Source organism: Anser anser (genome assembly GCF_964211835.1).
Source record: "Anser anser genome assembly, chromosome: 15".
NCBI classification, from domain to species: Eukaryota; Metazoa; Chordata; class Aves; order Anseriformes; family Anatidae; genus Anser; species Anser anser.
In genome coordinates this window covers 8074026-8097199 of record NC_139736.1, presented here as the reverse complement: position 1 = coordinate 8097199, position 23174 = coordinate 8074026, and the positions used below count along the sequence as shown (strand labels likewise).

At 37.7% G+C, this 23174-nt stretch overlaps 1 protein-coding gene across 2 annotated transcripts; it reads left to right on the top strand.

Moving 5' to 3' along the window:
* Positions 1–7037: 7037 nt before the first annotated feature.
* On the top strand, positions 7038–22792 carry SDR42E2 (short chain dehydrogenase/reductase family 42E, member 2). Of its 2 annotated transcripts, XM_083800384.1 has the most exons (16): positions 7038–7523; positions 7709–8139; positions 8286–8391; positions 9010–9113; positions 9623–9804; positions 11164–11552; positions 12100–12195; positions 13200–13257; positions 13941–14059; positions 14995–15070; positions 16615–16697; positions 18665–18802; positions 19424–19489; positions 20056–20119; positions 20804–20877; positions 21509–22791. In XM_083800384.1, exons 6-16 carry the CDS (start codon positions 11211–11213, stop codon positions 21755–21757), a joined length of 1365 nt encoding a protein of 454 aa, XP_083656510.1. In that variant the 5' UTR covers positions 7038–7523; positions 7709–8139; positions 8286–8391; positions 9010–9113; positions 9623–9804; positions 11164–11210; the 3' UTR covers positions 21758–22791. The 2 variants fall into 2 exon arrangements, with proteins under 2 accessions (XP_083656510.1, XP_083656511.1); XM_083800385.1 differs by lacking the exons at positions 7038–7523; positions 7709–8139; positions 8286–8391; positions 9010–9113; positions 9623–9804 and having other exon boundaries at positions 9829–11552; positions 21509–22792.
* Positions 22793–23174: the final 382 nt, after the last annotated feature.

The following is a 23174-nucleotide window of genomic DNA, read 5'->3' as shown; positions in this document are numbered from 1 at the left end:
AAATATCCCTAGACTGATATATACCAGTACAGTGAATGTGGTATTTGGAGGGAATACTATTGAAGAAGGAGATGAAGAAACTGTGCCATATTTTCCACTGGAAAAGGTATTTTGTTCATGTGATGTCATGGCATTTGCTGTACTCTAATGGGTAGATTAGATGGAGGCTGGTCTGGAAGCAGAAGCTGTTTTACTATAGCTCAGTTTAAATTCTATGAAATTATTTTTCATTAATAAAAATTGACCTGTGGTCAATGAAGAGATACTCAAATCATAGTTACTTTAATGTGCTGTAACCAGGGGATGTTAAAATACCTGAAATGATTAAGAAAAGTGGAATCTGACATTTAACAGGAAGATTTTTACAGGAAGGTCTTTCGGGGAACCATCTGCTATGTAAATATTTGTTTGCGCTGAAGAATATTACTAAATATTGAATTCCACATCTTTACGCACACTCATTTTCGCTTCTTTGAAGTTCCTAAACCTTGCTTTCTTGCTGCCTTCTTACATCACCTCACGCTCTGAAATACTATTTCCTTCTTTACTATGATCATTTATGGAATGCTTTCTAGCTGAAATCTGGAGCTCAGTGCATTCTGGCCACTCTCATCATTTGTTCTTTCCTTCTCCCAGCCCACTGCCTGCAGTTAAGAGCTATAATTTTAGTCTGTACATCCAGTGTCCAGGAATCCTAAATAGGATTGACTACTACTCAGTTAGTGCCTCCCGAAATATTTAGTTGGAAATGTCAGTTTGTGCAAAGCCTGCATGGCTCCTCAGACTTCTAAGAAAGCATTTCAGGAATTTGCAATTAGTTGCATTGTGTCTGAGCCCTAATCATATGTTTTCTCTGACGGTGACCATGAAACAACAACCAGCAGAGGTAGATGGGGCTGGAAGGAAGGTGGAGCAGATGGATTAAGCCACCTGAGAGTATAAAGACTTTCCGTGGTGTAATTTTTAGCTATAGTTTTCAATGTAAAGCATGACAATACAAAATTCAAGAGTCTTATAAATAACCTTCTGTGTCCAGAATCCTATTTAATACATTTGGGTATTTTTTTTTAAAAGTTAATAGTAGAGGGTACAGTTGGGAGATTATTGTTTATGACTATATAATTATAAATCATTATAATTATATAAAATATAATTATTTGTAATTATATGAAGAGTTTCAATAGGAAATTGAAACATTTTTGGAACGTCTATACCCTTCATTTCATATTTAATTTATTGTTTAAAAAAAATCCAATTTCAAAACAAAATTATATGACCAAAGAGAATATTTGATTTGATATTATTTTTTTCAGTACATCCAGCACAAAAAGTTACATAATTCTATTTGTCACAAGAATCTGTCTCCCTAAATATATACCAGTGCCATATCTTGTTATTTCTAGTTTTATTTTACTCAGCTGATGTCTACGCTGGCTAGATTTAGAGGTTGTCAGGTATAAACAGTAAATTTGCCTTCACAAATACAATAATGTTGATTAAAATGTTGATCATATTCTGCCTTTCTTTATAGCATTTTAATCATTATTCTAGAACGAAGGCAATTGCAGACCAAATGGTTCTTGCTGCTAATGGAACCTTACTCAAAGGTACATCTAAAACATTTGGGTTTTTCCTATCATCAGTACTGCTATTGCTTTCTCTGTTTACTGATTTATCAATAAATAGGTTATTTAAAATAAACTAAAATAATCCTACCTTCAGTGGACAATGATTTTTGTATGTGCATACCCAGACACATATGAGATTGTATACAAAAAATTGATGGGAAAATTCAGCAAATTTAACCTTAATTATTCAAAACATTTAAAAAGTTTACCAACTTTACAACAAATATAGGACTTGTGCTTTTATTACCCATTCTGTCTATCACTTTGAGCTTCTAAGCACTAAGCACTGTCCGGTAAGGTCATTCTTATAATTCCCAAGAGCTTGCTGGTATCTTGCAAGAATAATTGCTGCTTCTTAAACAGATTGGCAATATCAGGGCCATGTTGACTTCTAAAGTCCCATGTTCATGAATAGCTATGACTAAAATCTGTCTGTATATGGCAAGGGAAATATTTATCCTTGCTTTTATGTACATATTTTGCTACTGTTACCAATTTCCTTGAACTGAAATTTGACAAATAAACATTACGTGTGGATGCAATTTTAGCATCCTTGATTAACTACTGAGAAAATGCCTGCCACATGTTAAAATTGCCCCCACAAAAGGTGGATTTGTGCCTATTCCCACTGTACTTAATGATTGACATGTAGAGCTTAAAGTATTAATTTTAATTTAGAATATTCTAACTAATTTGAAAGCCTCTGTTTAAGAGACCTCTTTCATTCCTTTGTGATGCCATCAAGCTGCAAGCAAGCAAGGTGTCTAAATATAGCAAACTGAATGATATTCCAACACTGCCTGTGTTTACAATTATGAAGTATTTTATAAACTTTTATCTATAACAAAAACAAAAAGTCATTCAAGCACAAGGCATAGACATAGGACAATTTGATTTGTCCTGTTCCTAGTTAAACGCTTCTGTGGTCAGAGGGATTCAGTTTTCAAGGCTGCTAAAATAGGATCTTTCACTACTATTGAATCCAATTTTATGCAGAGAAGAAAACAAGTTACTAGGAGGCAGTATCATGTAGAATGGTCAGACTGATCCTTTACTTTCACAATGTAAAATTTAGACAATATACGTGGTTTGCCTGCCATATGTTGATATCAAAGCTATATGAAAATCACATTTCGTTCTCTCTCCAAGGAGGTGATAAGCTCCATACTTGTGTGCTTCGTCCACCAGGCATATATGGACCAGAAGAACAGCGCCACCTGCCACGAGTAGCTGTATGTGTTATATAGTCAGCTCTGGAGAACACTACAACTAGTTGTAAGGGCATAACATGAGAGGAAGTACCTTGACTACAGGTCTTAATAATTCTTCCAGAAAAACTGTAATGAAAGCTTGGTGATGAGTCATATGATGCACGATAACAAATAGCATGATATGGGCATTGTAGAAATGGAAAGGACCAAGCTCTGCTTTTAAATGAAGAGAAAAAAAATGCATAGATGGAATGCAACGTTAGAATACCTAGGTTTGAATCCCCGATCATTTAATGAAAATAGTACTTTTAAATATGTTTTCTAGCTTCAGAACAGTACAGTCTCAAATGCTGTTATGTCGTTCTATTTTACCACTACATATCAGTGCAACCATCCTTGATTTATAAAACCATCAGCTCATTGTTTTTTTCTTGTGCTGTAATTGTGCACAAATATAGAAAATTCTAAGCATTCAGGCTGAGACAAAATGAATAAATTATTCTGCATAATAAAGAGAAACACTTCACATAGTTCTTTCTTTTTTCTTTTTTCTTTTTTCTTTTTTCTTTTTTCTTTTTTCCTTTTCTGTTTCTACAGATAAATATCCAGCGGAGACTATTTAACTTCAAGTTTGGGAATCACAAAGTTCAGATGAACTGGGTTCACATAGGAAACCTAGTACAAGCTCACTTACTAGCTGCTGAGGCTCTCACCTCTGAGAAGGGTTATGTAGCAGTAAGTAGATAGTATAAACATCTTATCCCAGTAGCCTTAGCTCTCAAATAAGTTTCTTTTTTGATGCTTTGAGATCAAAGGTTCTCCAAAAGGTTATAGAATCATTAGGGTTGGAAAAGACCTTCAAGATCTGGTCCAACCATCACCCTACCACCAATGTCACCCACTAAACCATGTCCCTAAGCACCAGGTCCAACCTTTTCTTGAACACCCCCAGGGACAGTGACTCCACCACTTCCCTGGGCAACCTGTTCCAATGCCTGACTACCAAATTCTCAAAACTTGTGTGCAGCTTCACACCTTAAAAAGCTGTTCATTAACATCCTATCAGTGTTGCTACCTGTATTAAATTCATGAAGATAATTCTGTCCTCTACATATCGTGAAAGACTAAATGACATAACAGTTAGGTTACTACAAAGTGAAACCAAGCTCTGATCTACATTACAACATCATTAATCCTCGGTAACTCTACTACCACCATGGGGTTACCCAAAAGTATGAGACTTGTTTGAAATCACAATGAAGTTCAATGAAGGTAGTTTGTTGAGCTGATTTGTGTACATTCACTGAATGTATGCTGGTATGTTATTCACAAAATCAATAAAGATAGGTGGGTTTGAAAAAGAAACAAAATGCCATCCTATGTATAGTGGTTTTCTAATTGTTTTTTTCTGCTTCTTTAACAGAGTGGACAGGCATATTACATACACGATGGCGAAAATGTCGTATTTTCCGAATGGATAGTCCCTTTAGTATGTATTGCACACACATTTAGCTTTAATTGAAAATATGTGCCCTAATCAAGTAGTTAACTAAAAGACTGTACTAACTAATTGAAGTCCAATGCACATTAATTACTGAATTATCCAACATTAAACTTAAAATCTGCCCTTTTCTCCTAACATATTCCAAAATTCCACTGGCTTTAAGGAAGTTTTACATATGCATATCTGTGGAGTTTGGCCCTTATTATTTTAAGAGAATTTAGCTAAGAGGTAGCTCATAGTGCATGAAAACTCCTACTATTAGTATCTGGGAGATGATTTATAGCCATTGGTTAATTCTCTGTTATGCTATCTGCTGCAACACAAAAGAGAAGGCCATTTAGAATCACATCTTAAAAGCTAAAATGAGGCAACATTATAACCAGCCAGCTGGGATTTTAGGAACTTGCTGAAGTTTTGATCTTGCAATGCCAACACAGAAAAGACTTCCAGAAAACTGACTTCAGGAGAACTATGGGCCTGTATCTAATTGTAGTTAAGTATTTCCATCTCAGTCACTGGCTTCTTGGAAATAGCATTGTTTCCTATTTACCATCCAATTCAATTTGAAGGGTGTGAGGTAGATGCCAAAGAACGAGTAGTTGTGGGTTTCAGTTGCATTTCTTACTACCAGTATTGATAGGAAGATTAACTGGAAAAGCTTAGATATATTTTATTAATATTTATTTGTCCATTTTCATGTTTTGTTGACACCCTCAATTCAATACAAATTCTCTGTTATTCTTTTCTCTTATACCCTTTCTAGTTTGAAAAATTAGGCTATAGGAAACCCTGGATACATATTCCTGTTCTCCTGGTTCACATAGCAGGTAAAAATAATAAACTATGTACTTGATTATTATGCTATTTTATTTTTTTTCCTTATGTCTGTAAAGCTGTGTAATGGTTTTATAAGATTCAGGGCCAAAACTGTAGAACTTATCTAATTTAACATTATTATAATTAATATAATATTCATGCCATTTGGCATTAATAGTAGCAGATGAGGTTTAAAGGCTATTAATAAACTGAGTTCATCATTTACTTTTTAAATTAAATACTGCCTTTCAGTATCTTCATTGCATCCTCTGACATCACTATGAATTACAGGATATACAATGTCAGCATTATCTCAGTTTATTGTTATCCAGCTGTCTCATTAATTAATTTTCTTTTTCACAGCCACTGTGATGGAGTATCTGCACCTGGCACTAAAGCCAGTTTTTATCTTTACACCTTTCTTGACAAGGAATGAGGTAAATACTTAAAGACAGAGAATGTTTATATATCTCTGATGAAAATTCTTATCAAATATGTGATACACCTTCTGTACAGATATTAGAGCTCTGTTTTTCTGCTCAGGGCTTAGCTCATTCAGGGCATAGGCAGTCATTTTGTAGCCTCATTTTCTATGCCATCCTGACTACCTCTTATAAAATCATCAGAAATGAATCTGTACTTGAAGACTAGGTCATCCAGAGGGACAATGTAGGGGTGCAAGACAGAGCAACTGACATGGAGCTGACACAATGAGGAAAACAGGCACTTCATTGTTTCCAGAGAGCAGTCGTATGTTGTGGAACTGATTGTTAAAGGAAGGTGGTCCAATACAGAGCAAGGATTTTGGTTCAGCGTGGTAGCAGTCATAATATAGGGCTAGCCAATAACTAGAAAGTCCATTAAAATAATTCTAAATTGGAATGAGAAGTCAATTTCCTACAAACAAAACTCCTGGACAAATTCATTTTTATCTAACTTATGTGTTTATACAATATTATGATTTATAATATAAATCAAAATACTTTAATCTGTCATCTAGTTTCTTACTGTATTGTAGCAGTAACATAATAGGACACTGAAGGAACTGAATGGACCTTATTAACTTACACTATAGCTTTTTGGTTAATCCACAGTCTATCTATCTGTTTTTATATTTCTACATTAGTTCTCCATCTGAAGCAGAAATCATTGAGGCTGTGCAACTTGAGCACTTTCACAGGTACCCTGCTTTTAGACAAGGAGGATATAATCATCCAAAAGGGCATGTTTTCCAGTCCTTAGATGTGCATTTCTGCACAGTTGAGAAGCCACACCATTCTCCCCCAATAGTCATCCAATTCCATTACATATTTCTGTGTACAGATGAGCTGGTTTGAGGGAAGTGCATTGATTTGTTGCATGGGATTTCCTTAATTCTATCTTACTTTCTTACTTGTAGATCTTAAATTCATAAGTGAGAAATAAGTGTGATAAACAGCTTTTCCACCCAGTCTACAAAGAATGTTGTAACACAACTTTGGCTTTTTATCTGTCAGCTACATAAACTCATTCTATTAGCTCTGAACAGAATCCGACTCCAAAATATGTACATTTTTGAGTGTCTATCTTTATTCATGTTTTTAATCCCATTGTAATATCATTGATGACATATTTTCATCCAAGTTCTAAAAAAAGAGATATTAAAGTCACTTCCGTAACTGTTCTTTTGGATTTTAGGTGTGGAACGTTACTGTAACTCACACTTTCCGAATAGATAAAGCACGAAATCAACTTGGTTACAAACCAAAGAAATTCTCATTCGCTGATTCTGTGGATCATTATCTTAAAACAAGACCTATTTGCCAAGAAGATCATACATTCCTTAAAATGTTGTTTGCTTTTGGGCTTTTATTAAGTTTGATGATTCTTTATTTCTTCTAAAACCAAATAGCTACCCACCTGTTCCAGAAAAACTAATTTTGTTTCTGAGTATTAATGATCTCGTCATAGTATATTCCTCAGTCACTATGGAATGTATTGTTCTTATTCCTTATTCTTATCACTGTGATGACTTCTCTCTGATCTTAAAAACAAACAAACAAACGAAAGTGAAAATGCAAAGCACATCAAGAAATGTTCTCATAGGACAAAAGCAAAGGAGTGTCACAAAATCAAAGGAGTTCACCACCAACAGGTGCAGGAGGAGATTTAATGAATCTTCGTTAATGAGAATATCTTCATACTGAGAATATCTTTCTAAAAATGATAATCCAGGAGCATAAGAAATTGGAAGAGGAACCATTGTAGCACTGCAGTGCTGTAGCAAGGTAGTGGCCGTAATGAAGAAACTGCTCTGATGAAGCCGCTGCTACAGCTGTGTGAGGAATTATGAAGACCTGGGAAATATATATAAAAAAATGAAAAGTAAATATGCATACAATATTTATATATAACAGGAGGGAGAGGACTGAATGTCATATTTATGTGAAATAGTTTGTTGTTCAAAACCTGTGTAAAAGATGTAATAATGTATCATTACACGTGTTTGTAAATGAAATATTTTTTTGATGCAGTAATAAATCATAACTGAATCAGCTACTGTTTTTAAGGAGTCTGTGCAAAGGGAGAGGGATGACACATAAGACTGCTGGAGTTCAGCAAGGAGTTACTGCTGCCTCTCCTTGTAAATGAAGCCAAGTCATGCTATCCGTAACCCTGTACCAGCGCAGGTACGCTGCTCGCTCAGTGACTTGCCACTGCAGTGTCAGCAGGCAAACCAAGCACTCGGCCCTGAGTGAGGATCCAACCTCCGTCTTCTCCTTCCTTAAGGTTTACATTAGTTGCTTCTTGGCTGGATTATACTACATGAGCTACGTGTGCTGCACGTGTACTATGTGTACATATACAATGTGTATGCCAGATGAATTTTCATGAGGTACCCGTCACAAGGATTTTCTCAGGGACCAACTCTGCTCTGACGAGGGAGTGGCTCCTCCCTCTCTTGCACCCAACATGGATCAGAAGAGCTGGACTTGCCAGGGTGAGTCACAGAAGAGAGTGATGGATAAGTTCTGCTGTCTGATTATCTCCACTCTGTATTTATCTTGCCTTTGTATTAACATTTTACAGGATTTTTAAGACCAACAAATTCACAGAAATGCTCTCATTGTATCTTTAAATCCACAGGGTACACAGGAGTGCTAACAGCATCACTACAATAAAATGTTACTATCTCAAGATAAAACACAGTTAAAGGAAAATGTGAGCAACAACAATTACCACTGCAGCACATGTGAGCAAAGACTTGGTTTACTTTTTTGTTTGTTTGTTTTGAACAGTAGTTCTCTGTGCAATGAAAGTAGTAAAGCCTGGGCTTTTATGGATTTACATTTAAAGATTGTCCTGTCCGTACAAACTGAGCTCAAACTGTGCATCTTGTCTTAGCAGGGGCACTCATCAGCCCTCTCCCCTGTACCTGACTACCTATTGTCAGGAAACTTATAGAAACTCTGTATATATGAGACTTTAATCAAACTTGGCTAAGTGGATAAAACCAGTTATGTTCACAATTTATTGATACCGAGGTGCAGCTGACTGGCAGACAAGCAAGCACTGCACAAGGTGCTGCATCAACCTTCATTCCTTAGAAATGCAGAATAAAACCCACACGTATAAAGTTACTTCACAGCGTGAGCATTTTAACTATATGCAAACATATTTAATTTGCCTTTAAACTCATTATGAATCTTTCATATATTGCTTTTATTAGACTAATAGCTTAGGTTTGCATCCCAGACTACACCACCGCTTTTCAGAACAGAAGTCAGCCTGTTGACTGAAGCCCAGTGAGAAGTGCATTCCATAGGATCTTTTTATAGGATCTTTTTTTTTTTTTTTTGATCTTCCTCAGCGAGGAGTAACCCAGGAACTCACTGGCTTTGTGGTTGCAAGTCCCCATGGAGTTCTGCCGCTCTGGTCTTGGAATGGCAAACCTCCTGTGATGTGTTATTTCAGGTAAGATGCTTTTTACATCTCTATTACAGCAGTACTGATTAATACCAACTGGCTACATTTAATTTATTTCCCATCATAAAAACTCCAGTATTTGAAGCTGTAAGACAATTTTTAGTTTCAGTTGGAATAGCCAGCTGTCACATTTCTGTCAGCCTTTACGGAGCCTGTTTAGGCTGGCTATTGTTAGAGTTACTTATGCCCTAACATAATTGCAAGTATGTCTTTAAATGATTAAAATTTAATATGAACACTCAGACATGGCATGGCTATGATGGAAAAGGTTGACATGTTCAGAGTTGTTGGTTTGTTGTAGTTTTTAGTATGTTTTGGTTTGTTTTTGCCCAGAATGGGGAGCTCTAAAATTCTGCAGCTCCCGACCCTTTTCACATCCTGCTAGGCACAAGGGACCCTGGAGACAGAAACCTGCTGCCAGCTCAGGAGGGCAGGGACCTTAGTGCCTGTTTGCTTATGATTGTGTTTATTCTTTGGGATTTTCTGCTCTTTTGCAGGTGTTTCCGATGCTCTGCATCTCTCTGAGCCATGACCCAGCAATGACTATCCAAATGGTAACCGAGAGATGCTGTTTTTTTCCTGAACAACCTGCTCAACAGGCGTCTCAGTGTGGACAGAGCCCCAGCTCCCAACGGTATGTTTTCCTGCAGCAGTCACAGCTGTATGAAGACACGTGGAGGTAAGAGACACAGTGGGATGCTGCGGGGTCTCAGGGATGCTGTGGGGCCCCGGGTATGCTGCAGGGTTAGCGGGATGCTGTGGGATGCTGCGGGGTCTGCAGGATGCTGAGAGCTGATCAATACCCCAGGGAGGTTGTGGGGTCCCAAAGGTGCTGCGAGATGAACGTAAGCTGGGGTGCCGTGGAAGGAGCAGGACCCCAGGGCAGTGGTGGGATCCCAGCAGTGCGGTGGGATGCAGCGGTGCTGTGGGATGCCCGGACCCCCAGGGATGCTGCGGGAGCCCAGCGATGCTGCGGTACCCCAGGAGCCAGCGGGGGGCTCCGGAGGTGAGCACCACAGCCCACGGCACGGCTCCTCCGTGGCTCTGGGGGCCTCCCCGGGGAGCCACCCGCAGCCCCCGCCCCGCCGAGCCCCCAGCGCGGTGGGGCAGCGCCCAACGGCCCCAACGGGGCCCAACCGAGCGGCGCCCCCCGGGGCCGGGCCGTGGCGGGGCCGCCGGCCCCTCCGGGTCGCCCAGGGGAGCAGGAGTTTCCGTGGCACAGCCTTGCCCTCGCCGCCTGCCTGCCCTGGCGAATTTGCAAGTGAGATGCGGAGAGTGCCGGCGGGAGCTCGGATGGCTTTTAATGTTTTATCGAGGCACAGCGCGGGGATGGGGTAACGCCGGTAATCAGGACCTGCAGCCTCTAAAATGCGGTGTCTGTCAGTGATGAACCCTTGGCCGTTGCTTTATGAATGGGAAAGAACACCCGTTTTTTAAAAATAAATGATTCGCTACTACTTTTTGACTAATACACTCATCGACCAGTTTTTTTTTCCTTTTCTGTCTCTTAGCGATTATTGTACTTAAGTTCCGCCGAAAAGCGAGAGATTTGATAGACTTGTTCTCTGATACACCTCCTAAAGACAGAAAATGAGTGCCAGGCATTCTTATTTCCATCTGAAATACTCAACTCCAACCACTGCCAGCAATAAAAACATATTTTTAATTGACATTCAGCTGCTCCTTAGAATGGGGTTGAAAACATCACTTTTCCCAGATGTCTTTGTAATCAACCAGGGACAAGTAAAAGAAGCATTAAAGATTTATTTTGCCCCAGGGGAAGTTTTGTTCTGCTGTTCCTCTTGGTCTTGTTTGCTTGTTTTTTAAGTATAGGAACTTAAATGCAATTTTTTTAGTGTTTTCCTGACATTCAGGATTTCAAATCCAGGTACAACTCTGCATCACATGCGACCCCTAAAGGCCAGCTTTAAGCTACAACAGCAGAACAGGAAATGTAAATGGGTCTTTTAAGAGAAATCTTAGGAGTCTGGAAATTTTGTAGCTAGTGTTTTGCTTTGTCTTTATCTCTTTTGAACAGGTTGCATTAAAGTAAGACACTGCTGCTGTTGAGTAGAGCTTTTTAACATGAAACTCCCTGGAATTGTCTGCATCCAGGAGCACTATGGAGCAATTTTTAACATGGAGAAGAAATTGTTACATGTGTCTGGTAATAGAAGACATTATTACACTGACAGAAAACTCATCCTGAGTGGGGGAGCAAAACTCTGCCACCAACCTCCTAATGCTAAAGTGAAAGGAAATGCTGGAACACGGAATGAAAAAAATATGAGAGCGGTGGTGACAGGAGGCGGAGGCTATTTTGGATACAAGCTGGGATGTGCTCTTGCCAGCTCAGGAGCTTCTGTTGTTCTGTATGATATAAACAAGCCTATCTGGGAAATTCCCAATGGAGTAGTGTGTATCCAGGTATGATAAAACACATTTTCACAACAGTCAGTTAGTTCCACATGCCTTTTCGATAATGTCTTACTAGTTTTCACAGAATCCAAATAGCAAATTGCAAATCATTGCAAATTTCAAGAACTTTTTAAACTGAATATCCCACATGACTCTTTGTGAGCTGGATTTTAATATGCATCTGAAATAAGGAAAGCAATGAAATCTGTAATGTGTAGCAGAGTACCTGCTTCATCTTCTGTCTCTGAAGGTACTCCTCAGGACCAAGTCACTTCCCTCACCTGGGCCTTAGTTTATTCACCTGTAAAATGAATAGAACACTTTTGTAATTCATAGAGGTATTATGAGGCTTAATGAAGGCTTTTAAAGTTCTGTGAATTCTACGGAAGAAATGTATAATTATCAGCAAGTACTGAAATGGATCTAGTTTTCAGTCCCAGGATATAGAGTAGCTACAGTTATATATATGGATTTCTTCTGTGTGCACCTACTATATGACAAATGCTAACCTACAGTTTTGATTTCAATTCCAAGTATCTTTTCCTATGTATTACAGGCAGATGTCAGGGATTACGATGCCATATTTGCAGCCTGTGAAGGGGCTGACTGCGTGTTTCATGTAGCTTCATATGGAATGTCAGGAAGAGAGCAAGTGAGTCCAAATAGTTTTGTACCTTTCTGTGTGACTGCTCACTGAGGATGAGAGGCTTGATGCTGTAACACTGCATGTTAGACTTTTTCTCTTCAGATTATCCTGAGAACCTGAATCCACGCCCATGCTGTTTCAGTGAATTGTTCTGTGCAAACTGATATGCTAGCTACAAATTGTCTCCTTACAGTACTCTTTTCCTAGTTGTGAAATTATTTCCTTACTACGAGAGGCACTAACAGTAGCCAGGGATGGCGTTTGAGTTGGAAATGGCCATGAAAAGTGCTGAAATATTGCAAGGACAAAAGGATAGACAAGGGAGGCAGGTTCCCTCCAAAACCCCTTTCCCTAAACCTTTGAAATTGAACTCGTAAGTATAAAGTCACTGAAGAATGAAACCTGAACTAAATTATACTTTATATATAACTTTTGGTTATAACTATTTATTTATGTAACTCAATTGTAACAAGTGTTGTATTTCAAGTCTTAATTTTTTTACCATTAGTGAGTAAAAAAATACACTTGATGTCAGACTCTGAACCACAATTTTTTATGATTGAAGTTACAAATGCACACACCCCTTCTTACCTCATTTAATAAAATGAACTTCAGTAATTGCCTTAGCTGGATAGAATAGCTTGTTAAAAGATGTTTGCAACTGGGAGTGTGTACTTGGAATTGCTTTGGATAGAGCCAACTGGTCAGTGAAGTGCTACTGAAACATGGATAATTAACATATCATTACCAACTCAGTTCAGAAGCACCATGATTCTCTTTGCTTCAAGCAAGTTAGTCTGTAAAAATACAAGAAAAATACAAGTGTAGCTTAAAAATGATGATTTGATTTCTGGAAGTCTAAGAAAGTCTGGAAGTCTAGTCTAAATCATTTTTAAAAACCAAAGCACTCATTACCTTTATCTGGGGACACTGTGGACACTTGCAACATTCACCTATTGAATTTAAAATGTGTTATTATTCAAAGATGCACAATTTCTTCATTTTCCTAGTTGCACAGAGAAGAGATTGAAAGTGTAAACATTCATGGAACAAGGTTCATCATTGATGGTATGTATCTAACCTTGCCATTGGGTGTTGGTATAACATATCAAAATATCATGCCACTTAGAAAAAAACTAGTTGGCATACACTGTTTTTTACCAAATGCTTCACAGTTTTGGCAGAAAATGAGGAAACAGGGCAATTTTTTTTAATTTTTATTTTTTCATACCTGATTCTGCTATGGGGTATGACGTGAGAGCCAGCGCTGTAGTTCAACTACTTCAGCTGCTCATAATCATGTTTAACCTGATGGCAGAATCTGTATGCATGTCAGACATTAACAACTTCCACATGTACTTTATAGCATTAAACCTCACTGTTGTCCAATAGCTTGTGCACAGGTAGTAGGCAGCCCTTGAAACAGAATGTCTTCTAGCCACCTACCTGATAGGGCTGACAGCCCATCTCGATAGGCTGGTAGCAGCCATCCCAAAGGCACAGTGTTAGTTTGCAGTATCCAAATTAGGATACAGCAGATTATAAAGCACTTGGTTCTGAACTGATATTTTCTATTTAATTGATATCTTCCATATGCTTTGCATTTTAAATAAGCCAATCATGAAATGGAAGGATTTGCTCTTTTAAGATTTGGCAGTTTCTCAGAAAAGGTGTATTGCCAGTGCATACAGGTTTATTTTCCATATTGTTGAAGTTTCCACTAAACTAATTTACTTTATATATTGCCGCAGCCTGCAAACAAAGGAACATCACCAGACTGATATACACCAGTACAGTAAATGTGGTGTTTGGAGGGCTTCCTATTGAAGATGGTGATGAGGAAACTGTGCCATATTTTCCCATAGAAAAGGTATTTTGGTTGTATTATTTTCTCAAGTTTCCTTTTTGTTTACTTTCTTTCTGAAAAAGCCTGGAATTTTCATGACCATGTTTTGCCTGATGCCAGAATCCAATGCCAAGAAAGAAAAAAGAAAAAACAAAGGTCTTTACACTCTTTGTAGATGCTCTTCACAACCTTAACACATCACAGTTTTATATATATTGCAGTATGTTTTTTTTTTCCTATCAAACTCTTGATTTTGGAAAATAACTCATACAGTGTCCCATTCACATTAGTGAAATTCCACCTGGACATAGAGATTGTGTTATATCACTTGGTGCCTCTTTGGTCATTTATTATTTATATGATTTGTCTGTTTCTCCCTTACTGAATATAATTTATATTCAACATAGTACTGATATAGAAAAGCAGCCTGTTTTCATATGGTTTTATTGCATTTAATTAAAAAGTAGTACTTTTGGTTGCTTTGTGTATATGGTTGATTTTTGTGTCCCTCCTCTCTCCATCTGCTACTTTACAGTCTTTTGAGAAGTAGAGGTGGGTAAAGAAAATACTGAAAAATATTTTGAATAATATGTTGAATAATATTTTCTCTGGGACAGTGCCACAAGAAAGTGAACTGGAGAATTCAGACTCATCATGATGTCTTCGAAAAAGAAATCCAGATTACGAAGTAGTGATCAATTACCTTCTTGGCAGCAGTCAAAGCATACATATATTTATTACTTCTCAAATGGACTGAAATTAATTAACTGGATTTGCATAAACAAAACTGCTTGATTGCCCTGGCAATATGCTTATATTTTGTCGTACACCAATACCTCAAAAATTCTGTATTTTTTGGGGTGTTTCTTGCCATTTGCTAAGTAAAAATGAGTGGACAAGCAATGCCTCTCTCTGTCATTTTAAGAATACATACAAACATATTTGCTTTTTCTCTGTAGCATGTTGATCATTATTCCAGAACCAAATCAATTGCAGAACAAATGGTACTAGCAGCTAATGGAACTCCACTAGCAGGTACTTTTGTGTTAGCGTAAATTCATAGTGGAATTTACACCTCTTCTTCTTGTGCTTTTCTAACATCCTGTATCCGGTATCAGTCCTTCAGTGAACAAGGTTGTCCAGCAATTATGAAATCAAATTACCTGCCCCTCTCCCAAACTGAAAGATTTTCTCTTAAAAATAATTTTAATTGTAGTCCCCACAGTGTCAACTTAAGGTTTTGACATAGCAGCAATAAATTCAGTATCTTAATCGAAAAGACTAAGATAGGTATAAGTTAAAAAATAACAAGTGTTTAATGTCACAGTATTATCCAACTTAGGTTGGACATGAATGCTGGACATGAATTGTTCCCTTCCTTCCTTATAGTTATATATTAAAATCTGAATAAGGCACCTGATACTACAGCCTGGAATTATTTATTAGTGCTTTCCAAATTTTCCATGTTGAGGAAGGCTTGAATACTTAAACTCACCTGTGAGATACTGTAACTGTCAGTGCAAAACAAATTAATGTAAAGTGCAACATGATTCCATGTGACCAAGTGATACTAAGCTAAATTTAGCTGTAGACAACTTGCAGAAAAGACTTTCTTCACTTGATACTCACAGAGAGCTATAAAGAGATGTTAAGTCATTGATGAGCATTTCACATCAATGGAATTATTTTGTTCAAAAAATAAAGTTCTTTTCCCAGCAGCTCAACACATCAAAGCCACTCTTAATTTTAGAAGGAATATACAGTTCTGCATTTCTCAATGAAATTAGAAGCTTACACTAGTTTACCTGTGCAAAGGATTAAAACAATTCAGTGAGTTTTTAATCAGTCACTGTTCTAAACATCCCATTTTGGTCCAGTGCCATCAACAGGATTGAGTATTTTACTTGTTTTCAAGTAGTATTGAGAACAGTTATTAGCAGATGATGAACCAGTCAACAGATACACTTCGGAAGTGACTGGATTTTCATGATGGTCCTTACTTTCTCTTACTGAAGTTACTTAGTTCTAGTTCTAGTGGGAGCAGGATGTGCCTACAGTTGAGAGCCTTTCAGCTCCATCTTGCACGGCTAGTGAGACACTGTTTCCCTTCAATAATTTTGTATGGGATTGGTTTCATTTCACATTCTTACCAATGACTTGCTCACTTCAGCAAACTCATCACCACAGTTGGCACACTCATTGACTGCTTTGGCACAGAGACAAAGGACTGGTTAGTAAAAGGTTTGGAAATATCTAGTAATTTTTAGGAATTTGACTATGCCAGTGCTTTGAGTATTCATAGAATGGTTTGGGTTGGAAGGGATCTTTGAAGTTCATCTACTCCAACCCCCTGGCATGGAGTCTAGCTGGCAGGATTTTTCTGAATCCCATCTTGATATTTTGCATGTTCTGAGTTAGTATTCAACTACTAATTCAACACCTTTTGGTATGTAGTATTTTTTAAGCTGGTGAGGTTAATTTATTTCAGAGTAAGTTCTGCTACAGCATTCTTTAGTTCATGCAATTGATATTGTAATCATTTGAAAGTCACTTAAGGATGGTTTTATCAATTCTTCTAGGAGGTGGAACACTCTATACATGTGTTCTTCGCCCACCAGGCATCTATGGACCAGAAGAGCAGAGACACTTGCCAAGGCTAGCAGTATGTATTTTAATTTTTAATCAGCAGAAATTTCTATAATATAGACCAACATCACTTATATGTATTACAAATTGACTGACCTGCTTATCTGGCAGCAATTTAACAGTTTGATTGTCTGTTGAAGACAACTTTTTTATCAGACACTCTCTTACATTTGTAAAGAATGCATAGTACATTTAAAAACATATTTTAATATAAATATATGTAAGTCCAGCTTTACAATGTAATGCTTGCTATAATTATAAAATTCGGACCAATCTATGATATTTCAAATGTGTATTTGCATGTAACTTATACCAAGTGGTTTAAAATACTTACAAAAAGAGATACAACAAATATCCTTTTTTTCCAGTCTCAGTTATTAACAGCTTTCACTGTCCAAAGAAACAAGTTAAGGTGTCAGAAGCACCCTCTAGTACAATATGTTACTAAAGGGCAAACAGCTGAGGAGCTCATGTTTTGCTGTTTTTCACTTGCTGTTTTTTAAATTGTAGGAAGAGTACAGTGTTTAGAATATGATCTCTGTATACGAGTCAGTTATTTTAAAAGGATCAGCAAAATACATAGTTACGCACAGCTTTGAGAATAGTTCAAGCTTACCACATAAAAAATATTTTCCTGTTGTGGCTGAGGTGGGGAATTATGTTAAAATCGACTGAAATATACTTTATCATCTCCTAAATAAAATCATGTTTTAAAATGTCATGTGCCATTTAAGGTAAACCTGAGATGTTTTCTTTAGCCCCCCCAACGAAATACTGTCTTTTGTTAACTCACATTTAAAATTCTAAGCTTATTTATTGTGAGCCCAATGTAAGGTATTGTATTTAACTGTCATATTTTGTAGCTTCTACAATATATATTAAATAAAAAATGTGACACCTAGTATTACCTTCCATTTTTTTCCCAGACAAAACTATTTGTTAGATTTGATCCAATTTTGTGAATACTTTTGAGCCATTTGGAACTGTATTTACCTTTCCATAAAATATTTTACTTATCCTTAGAACAGACCTTTATTTTTTGTAAATTCAGAATGTATTGTATTCAAAAGATAGGATTCAGACAAGATGATAGATAAGTAAGTCTGGAAAAAGACGTTGTGTTTCTCCACGGACTGAATATAGGCAATACAAAATTTGCAGTGCTGCTCTTGTATCTAATTCAGCCCTGCTATGAAAGCATTATCTACTTGGGATAGACATGAATTTATTTCTGGACACCTGAGACCGTGTAATTGCTTTTTGGAGGAAAGGCACACACTAGTCCATTCTGGCAGAAGGTTTTTATCTACCTACCCAGAATATTTTTCTGTTATCCAATGGGGCATATCACACTACTGAGGGATTTTTGGAACAAAATCAATTCTACACATATAAGTGATTTTTTATGAAATCATTTATGTACTTCTCAGCTAAAAGAAACAGAACTATAGGAAAGTCAGGACTAAAAGAGGACCCTGAGAGGTTACCTAGTCCTTCTCCCACATGCAAAACCAACTATACCTTGATGACTTCTGACAAATGTTTGTCTAATCTGTTCTTACACATTCATTGATGGAGAATCTGATCCCCCTGTAGGCAATCTAGATTAGTTCTTAGCTATCAGAAGCATTTCCCTACTAGACAACCTAAATATCTCTTAGAGCAATTTGCTTCCATTGCTTCTTAAACTATCTACTTTAGATTCACAGAACCAGTTATATTGTTTTAAATAATTTTGTACATTCTAGAAGACTTAGCATATCTTCCTCAGTAAGGTGATTTATTAAGTCACCTCAGTTCTTTCAGTCCTTCCTCATAACCAATATTTTTAGAGCTGTCTGCACTTCTTTTGATTCCTTTTGATTGACTCATGTATTTTTTTAAAGTAGAGACAAACAATATGTTTACCTGGACAAGAAAGTGCACTTTACCTCATTTTAAAACTCATCTTTCTTTGGTTTCATGTTTGTTTTATGTCTATAGAAGAACATTGAGAGAGGGCTACTTAGCTTCAAGTTTGGGGATCCTTCTGCTAAAATGAACTGGGTGCATGCAGAGAATCTTGTACAAGCTCAAATTCTAGCTGCTGAAGCTCTCACCCCTGAGAAGAACTACATAGCTGTAAGTAAACAATAAAAACACAAGCTTCCATTTGACAGAGGATCCTGACATTGTATTCTGTACTACAGTGGCAATTCAAATAGCAATTCATACTTGTGGTGGTGTCCTTTAGCTTGCGCTGTCTGTATTTTTATTGACAAACGTGCCATGAATAATTTGGGCTGTGGCAGCACTGGCTGTACAGTTTGTTATAAGTTGGAATATTCAGTTCTTCAAGAATATCTCCATCTTTGCATTTTCATAATATTTGCCATTTCTGGAAGATGAGCAAATAATATTTGATGTTGGAAAAGAAACTGGATGTTCAGGCAAATTTACCCCTGTTCCCCCACATATAGGTCCAGGCTTAATATTCTGAGCTAAAATAATCAATTCTTCCTACACCGTACATAAATAAAAGCTGTCAGCACATTTCATTTATGTACATTGATTTTAGAAGTAGTTGCAGCCATTTTCCTCCTTGTAAACATTTTTTATCTGACCTAGAAGCACTACCCTTAAAAGCACATTAGACAGATTAGAAAAGATTCTGTATAATTTTTAAGCTATTTATAAGGAGTGAAGTCAACACATATGAAGTATTATTTTTACTAACCTGTCTCTTCTTTACCTCTTTAACAGAGTGGTCAGGTGTATTTCATTAATGATGGTGAAAAATTCAACCTTTTTGAATGGTTAACTCCACTCGTACGTACAATATATGATTTATCTCCAAATATATTAACTTATTTGACTATATAAAATTCTGGCTTTTGTGTGCATATGATGTATTTGGTATGTTTGCCAGCATCCTCATTAGAACAGCCATTATCCTCATTTTTTGGGCATTCAGATGTTAACAGTGGCTGTTTTAACATGGACAAAAAACAAAAAACAAACAAAAAAAACAACTGATTATTAATCTGTAAGATAAAATATTTTCAAAAGATCATTTTGCTGTTAATGATGGGCTCAAAACCATAAATATGTCTCAAGGTTAAATAAGGTGTCAGCATACTATGACATTTAGGTCAATTATTATAATCCCTTTTTTATATTTTTTTAAGACTGCCACTTGAAAATTACATAGTGTCTGCAAGTGACGTTTAACTAGAATACCCTAGAAAATGAAAACAAATACTAATAGCAATTATTAACTTTTCTGATTTATTAGTAAATACTTCCATAAATATCTTCTGGACTGAAACTTTAAAACTTCTTTGAGGTTTCTGTTTTTATTTTTTTTCACTTTTTTTTTTTTAAATCTCTTTCAGTTTGAACGTTTAGGTTGCAGTAAACCATGGATACGTATTCCTACTTCCTTGGTTTATACATCAGGTAAAAATACTTTACCAACATTTCTCTGTCCTGCCCAGAGTACCCCTGCTCCAAATTACAATGTTGTTGTTTTTTTCCTTAATGTGACTACAATTTTAATTTTCATGTATAAAATATGCTGCGACCTCATCTAGTGTGCATCAGCGAAGTTCAGCTCTATGCAGTGTGTTAAAATGAGAATGATCTGTTATTTAAGTGCCATTAAAATAATGGGGGGGTTGTTTTGTAAGACTTACTAAATGTATAACTTTTTGGAGTAAATGGTATAAATGTAAAAAGTTGAATGTAATAATCAATGACTTCATGAAATATGTTAGAGTATCTGCTCTGCCTACAGGGGTTAATTTATTGTACTCCTGTACCCCATGCTCCCCCAAAATCAAAACCCACATGGAAGAAAAAAAGAATCCAATCCAGAATAGTTTGTTTTTCTCACATTTTTATGAAGTCTCAAGATCTTTGTACTAGCCCTGTCACCAACCCTCTAAACCCTTTTTACACAATCACCCTAAGTCAGGCTGATTAAAGATCCAACTCCTTGTAAGCAAGTAGTCCTGTTGATGTTAGTAATGGTGCCCTGAGCTGTTAGACATGTGATTTCCTTTTGTTGTTGAGATAGACCAAAATCATAATGGCACAGCAACTTATTATTCTTGCCTCAAGTAGAAATCTTTTGTTATGCAGCCATGATAATGGAGTATCTTCATCTGATGCTGAAACCATTTGTTGAACTGTCCCCCCTGCTGACCAGAAATGAGGTAAAGTTGTTGTTTGTAAGCTCCCCTTATTCCCACAGGATGCATACACACCATGTGAATACTGAGGCGCAATTTGAGATTAAATCAGCAGGAAGTAAAATCCACCCAGTACATCTTCTGCTTCCAGATTCCAGGGCAAATGTATGCATTAGGTACATTTTAGGCAATTATTTTATACTCATCACCATATTTTTTGAGAAGATAAGAGCATAGCCTTGCAATTTAGGAGAGGCTGCTTCATCAGTTCCTTCCTTCCAAGGCCCAATATCCTGTATGGCTTTGGCTGGTCAGTCGGGACCTGATTTTTGAAGATCTTTAGGCTCCTAAGAGACGGCTTTTACCTGCATCCTAAGGTAGATAACCAAGTGTGCAGAACGCTTTTTGTGGATGTTTTCAAGAGTAGAATATTGTGCTTTGCAGCCTTCCCTGCCTCTTAGGGCTTTCAAAACTTCTCTTGAGTGAACAATTGTAAAGACAATGTGACATTTCAATAGGATTTTGATATATATATATATATATGTATTTTTTTAATTTTACATTTCCTCTAACTGGGTCTTTGTTACCCTTTACAGACTTTATTTGAATTTCCTGTGTATTCATACCTTTGTATGTTGACTCTTTTGCCCTACAGGTGCAGAATATTTCCATAACTCATACATTTCGAATAGACAAGGCACGGAATCAGCTAGGGTACAGGCCAGAGAAGTTTGTGTTTGCTGATTCTGTGGACCATTACATTAAAACAAGACCAGAAGCCCAGAACGATCACATCTTCCTCAAAGTTTTGCTTTTGTTAATTGTTAGTTTAAGTTTGATCTTTCTTTCTTTAAGATTTGATGACCTTTCAGTTCTGCATTTTTTTAAGGAAACAAAACACTGATGCATAAACTACACATACTCAGTCACAGTACTGCTACCCATGGATCATCTTGATCTCCACAATACTTACTGCCCCCAATGCAATAAGCAGGCAGTTATTTTAGATCCTACAAAAATAATAATTGTAGCCTATAAGTAGCTGTACTTAAGAAATTAAAATACTGTAAACAATTATGGCCAAAGATCAACACTGAAACACACTGGAGTCAAGACTGTTGAACCTATGTATTTCACACCAACAGTCTTTTCAAATTGAATGCCGAAGTGCATGAGGACCTGCAAAAAGAACAGAAACTTCAACCAATCTTCAGTGCTTCACCAATGAAGAAAAAGGGCTAAAATAAGGAGGAAGGTTGACTACAGCTGCTGCCACGCTCATTACCTTGAGGAACTGAGGAACACACAAAGGGACCAACAATGAGAATGTATCACTGTAAATAACACAAGCCAGCTGAACAGGGGAAGTTCACACTGTGTGAATTTATTTTGTGAATTAGCTGTATCACTGTACATGAAGGAAAATAAAAGTGCACTTGAAACTGCTGAACTTGGTGCTGTGCCTCTCTGAACGCTGCTGCAGACTTTGCCGTCCTACTGTGGGGTGCAGTGACCAGCAGCAGGACCTGCTGGCAGGGCAGAGGGCTGTCAGATACTTGCAGGTATGGGTTTTCACGAGTCAGAACTGTGCATATTTTAGTTTAAAGTTATTAATTATTCTACGTTAGATAATTTATGTTGCTGTAGAGGAATCTGCCACTACGGGTTGCACTAATCTTTGTACTGCTTCCTTTACCTCCTTTACTGCGATAGCTATACAACAAAGTTTAGTCACTTAGCAGCTAAACTTTAGATACAACTAAGGTTTTGCACTTAATTCGTAACGGACAGCAGTTGTACTGAGCAAATCCCTGTAGCTGCGAAAACGAACAACCTGCGTTTCGAATAACCACGCAGCTGAAGCCCTCACCACAGGAGGGCTGGGGAGGGCTCTGCTGCCACCTGCCTCTCCCGCTGCCCGGTTTGTCCCAGCAATCGCCTTCTCTGCACCTTCCCACCTGTAGCGCTGGCGGAAAAGAGGCAAAAGCAGAGGCAGGAGGGGTAAGGAGACCTGAGGAGCCCAGGCTGTGGGGCACGGCCGGGCGGGAGCCAGGAGCAGGCACCACGTCGCCATTTCTCACCGTCTTTGGGGTCCCGGGCCGCACGGCGGGCGGTCGCTGTCCCCGGCCGCAGCGCAGCTTCCCGCCCCCTGGCTCCAGGGGCTGCCCGCCCGCCCCCGGCGGCGCCTCGCCGCGAAAAGGAGCCACCGCCGCGGCGGGGCCAAAACTTCTTGGCAGCGGTGGGATTCGAACCCACGCCATCGAAATGACTGGAGCCTAAATCCAGCGCCTTAGACCACTCGGCCACGCTACCGCCTGCGT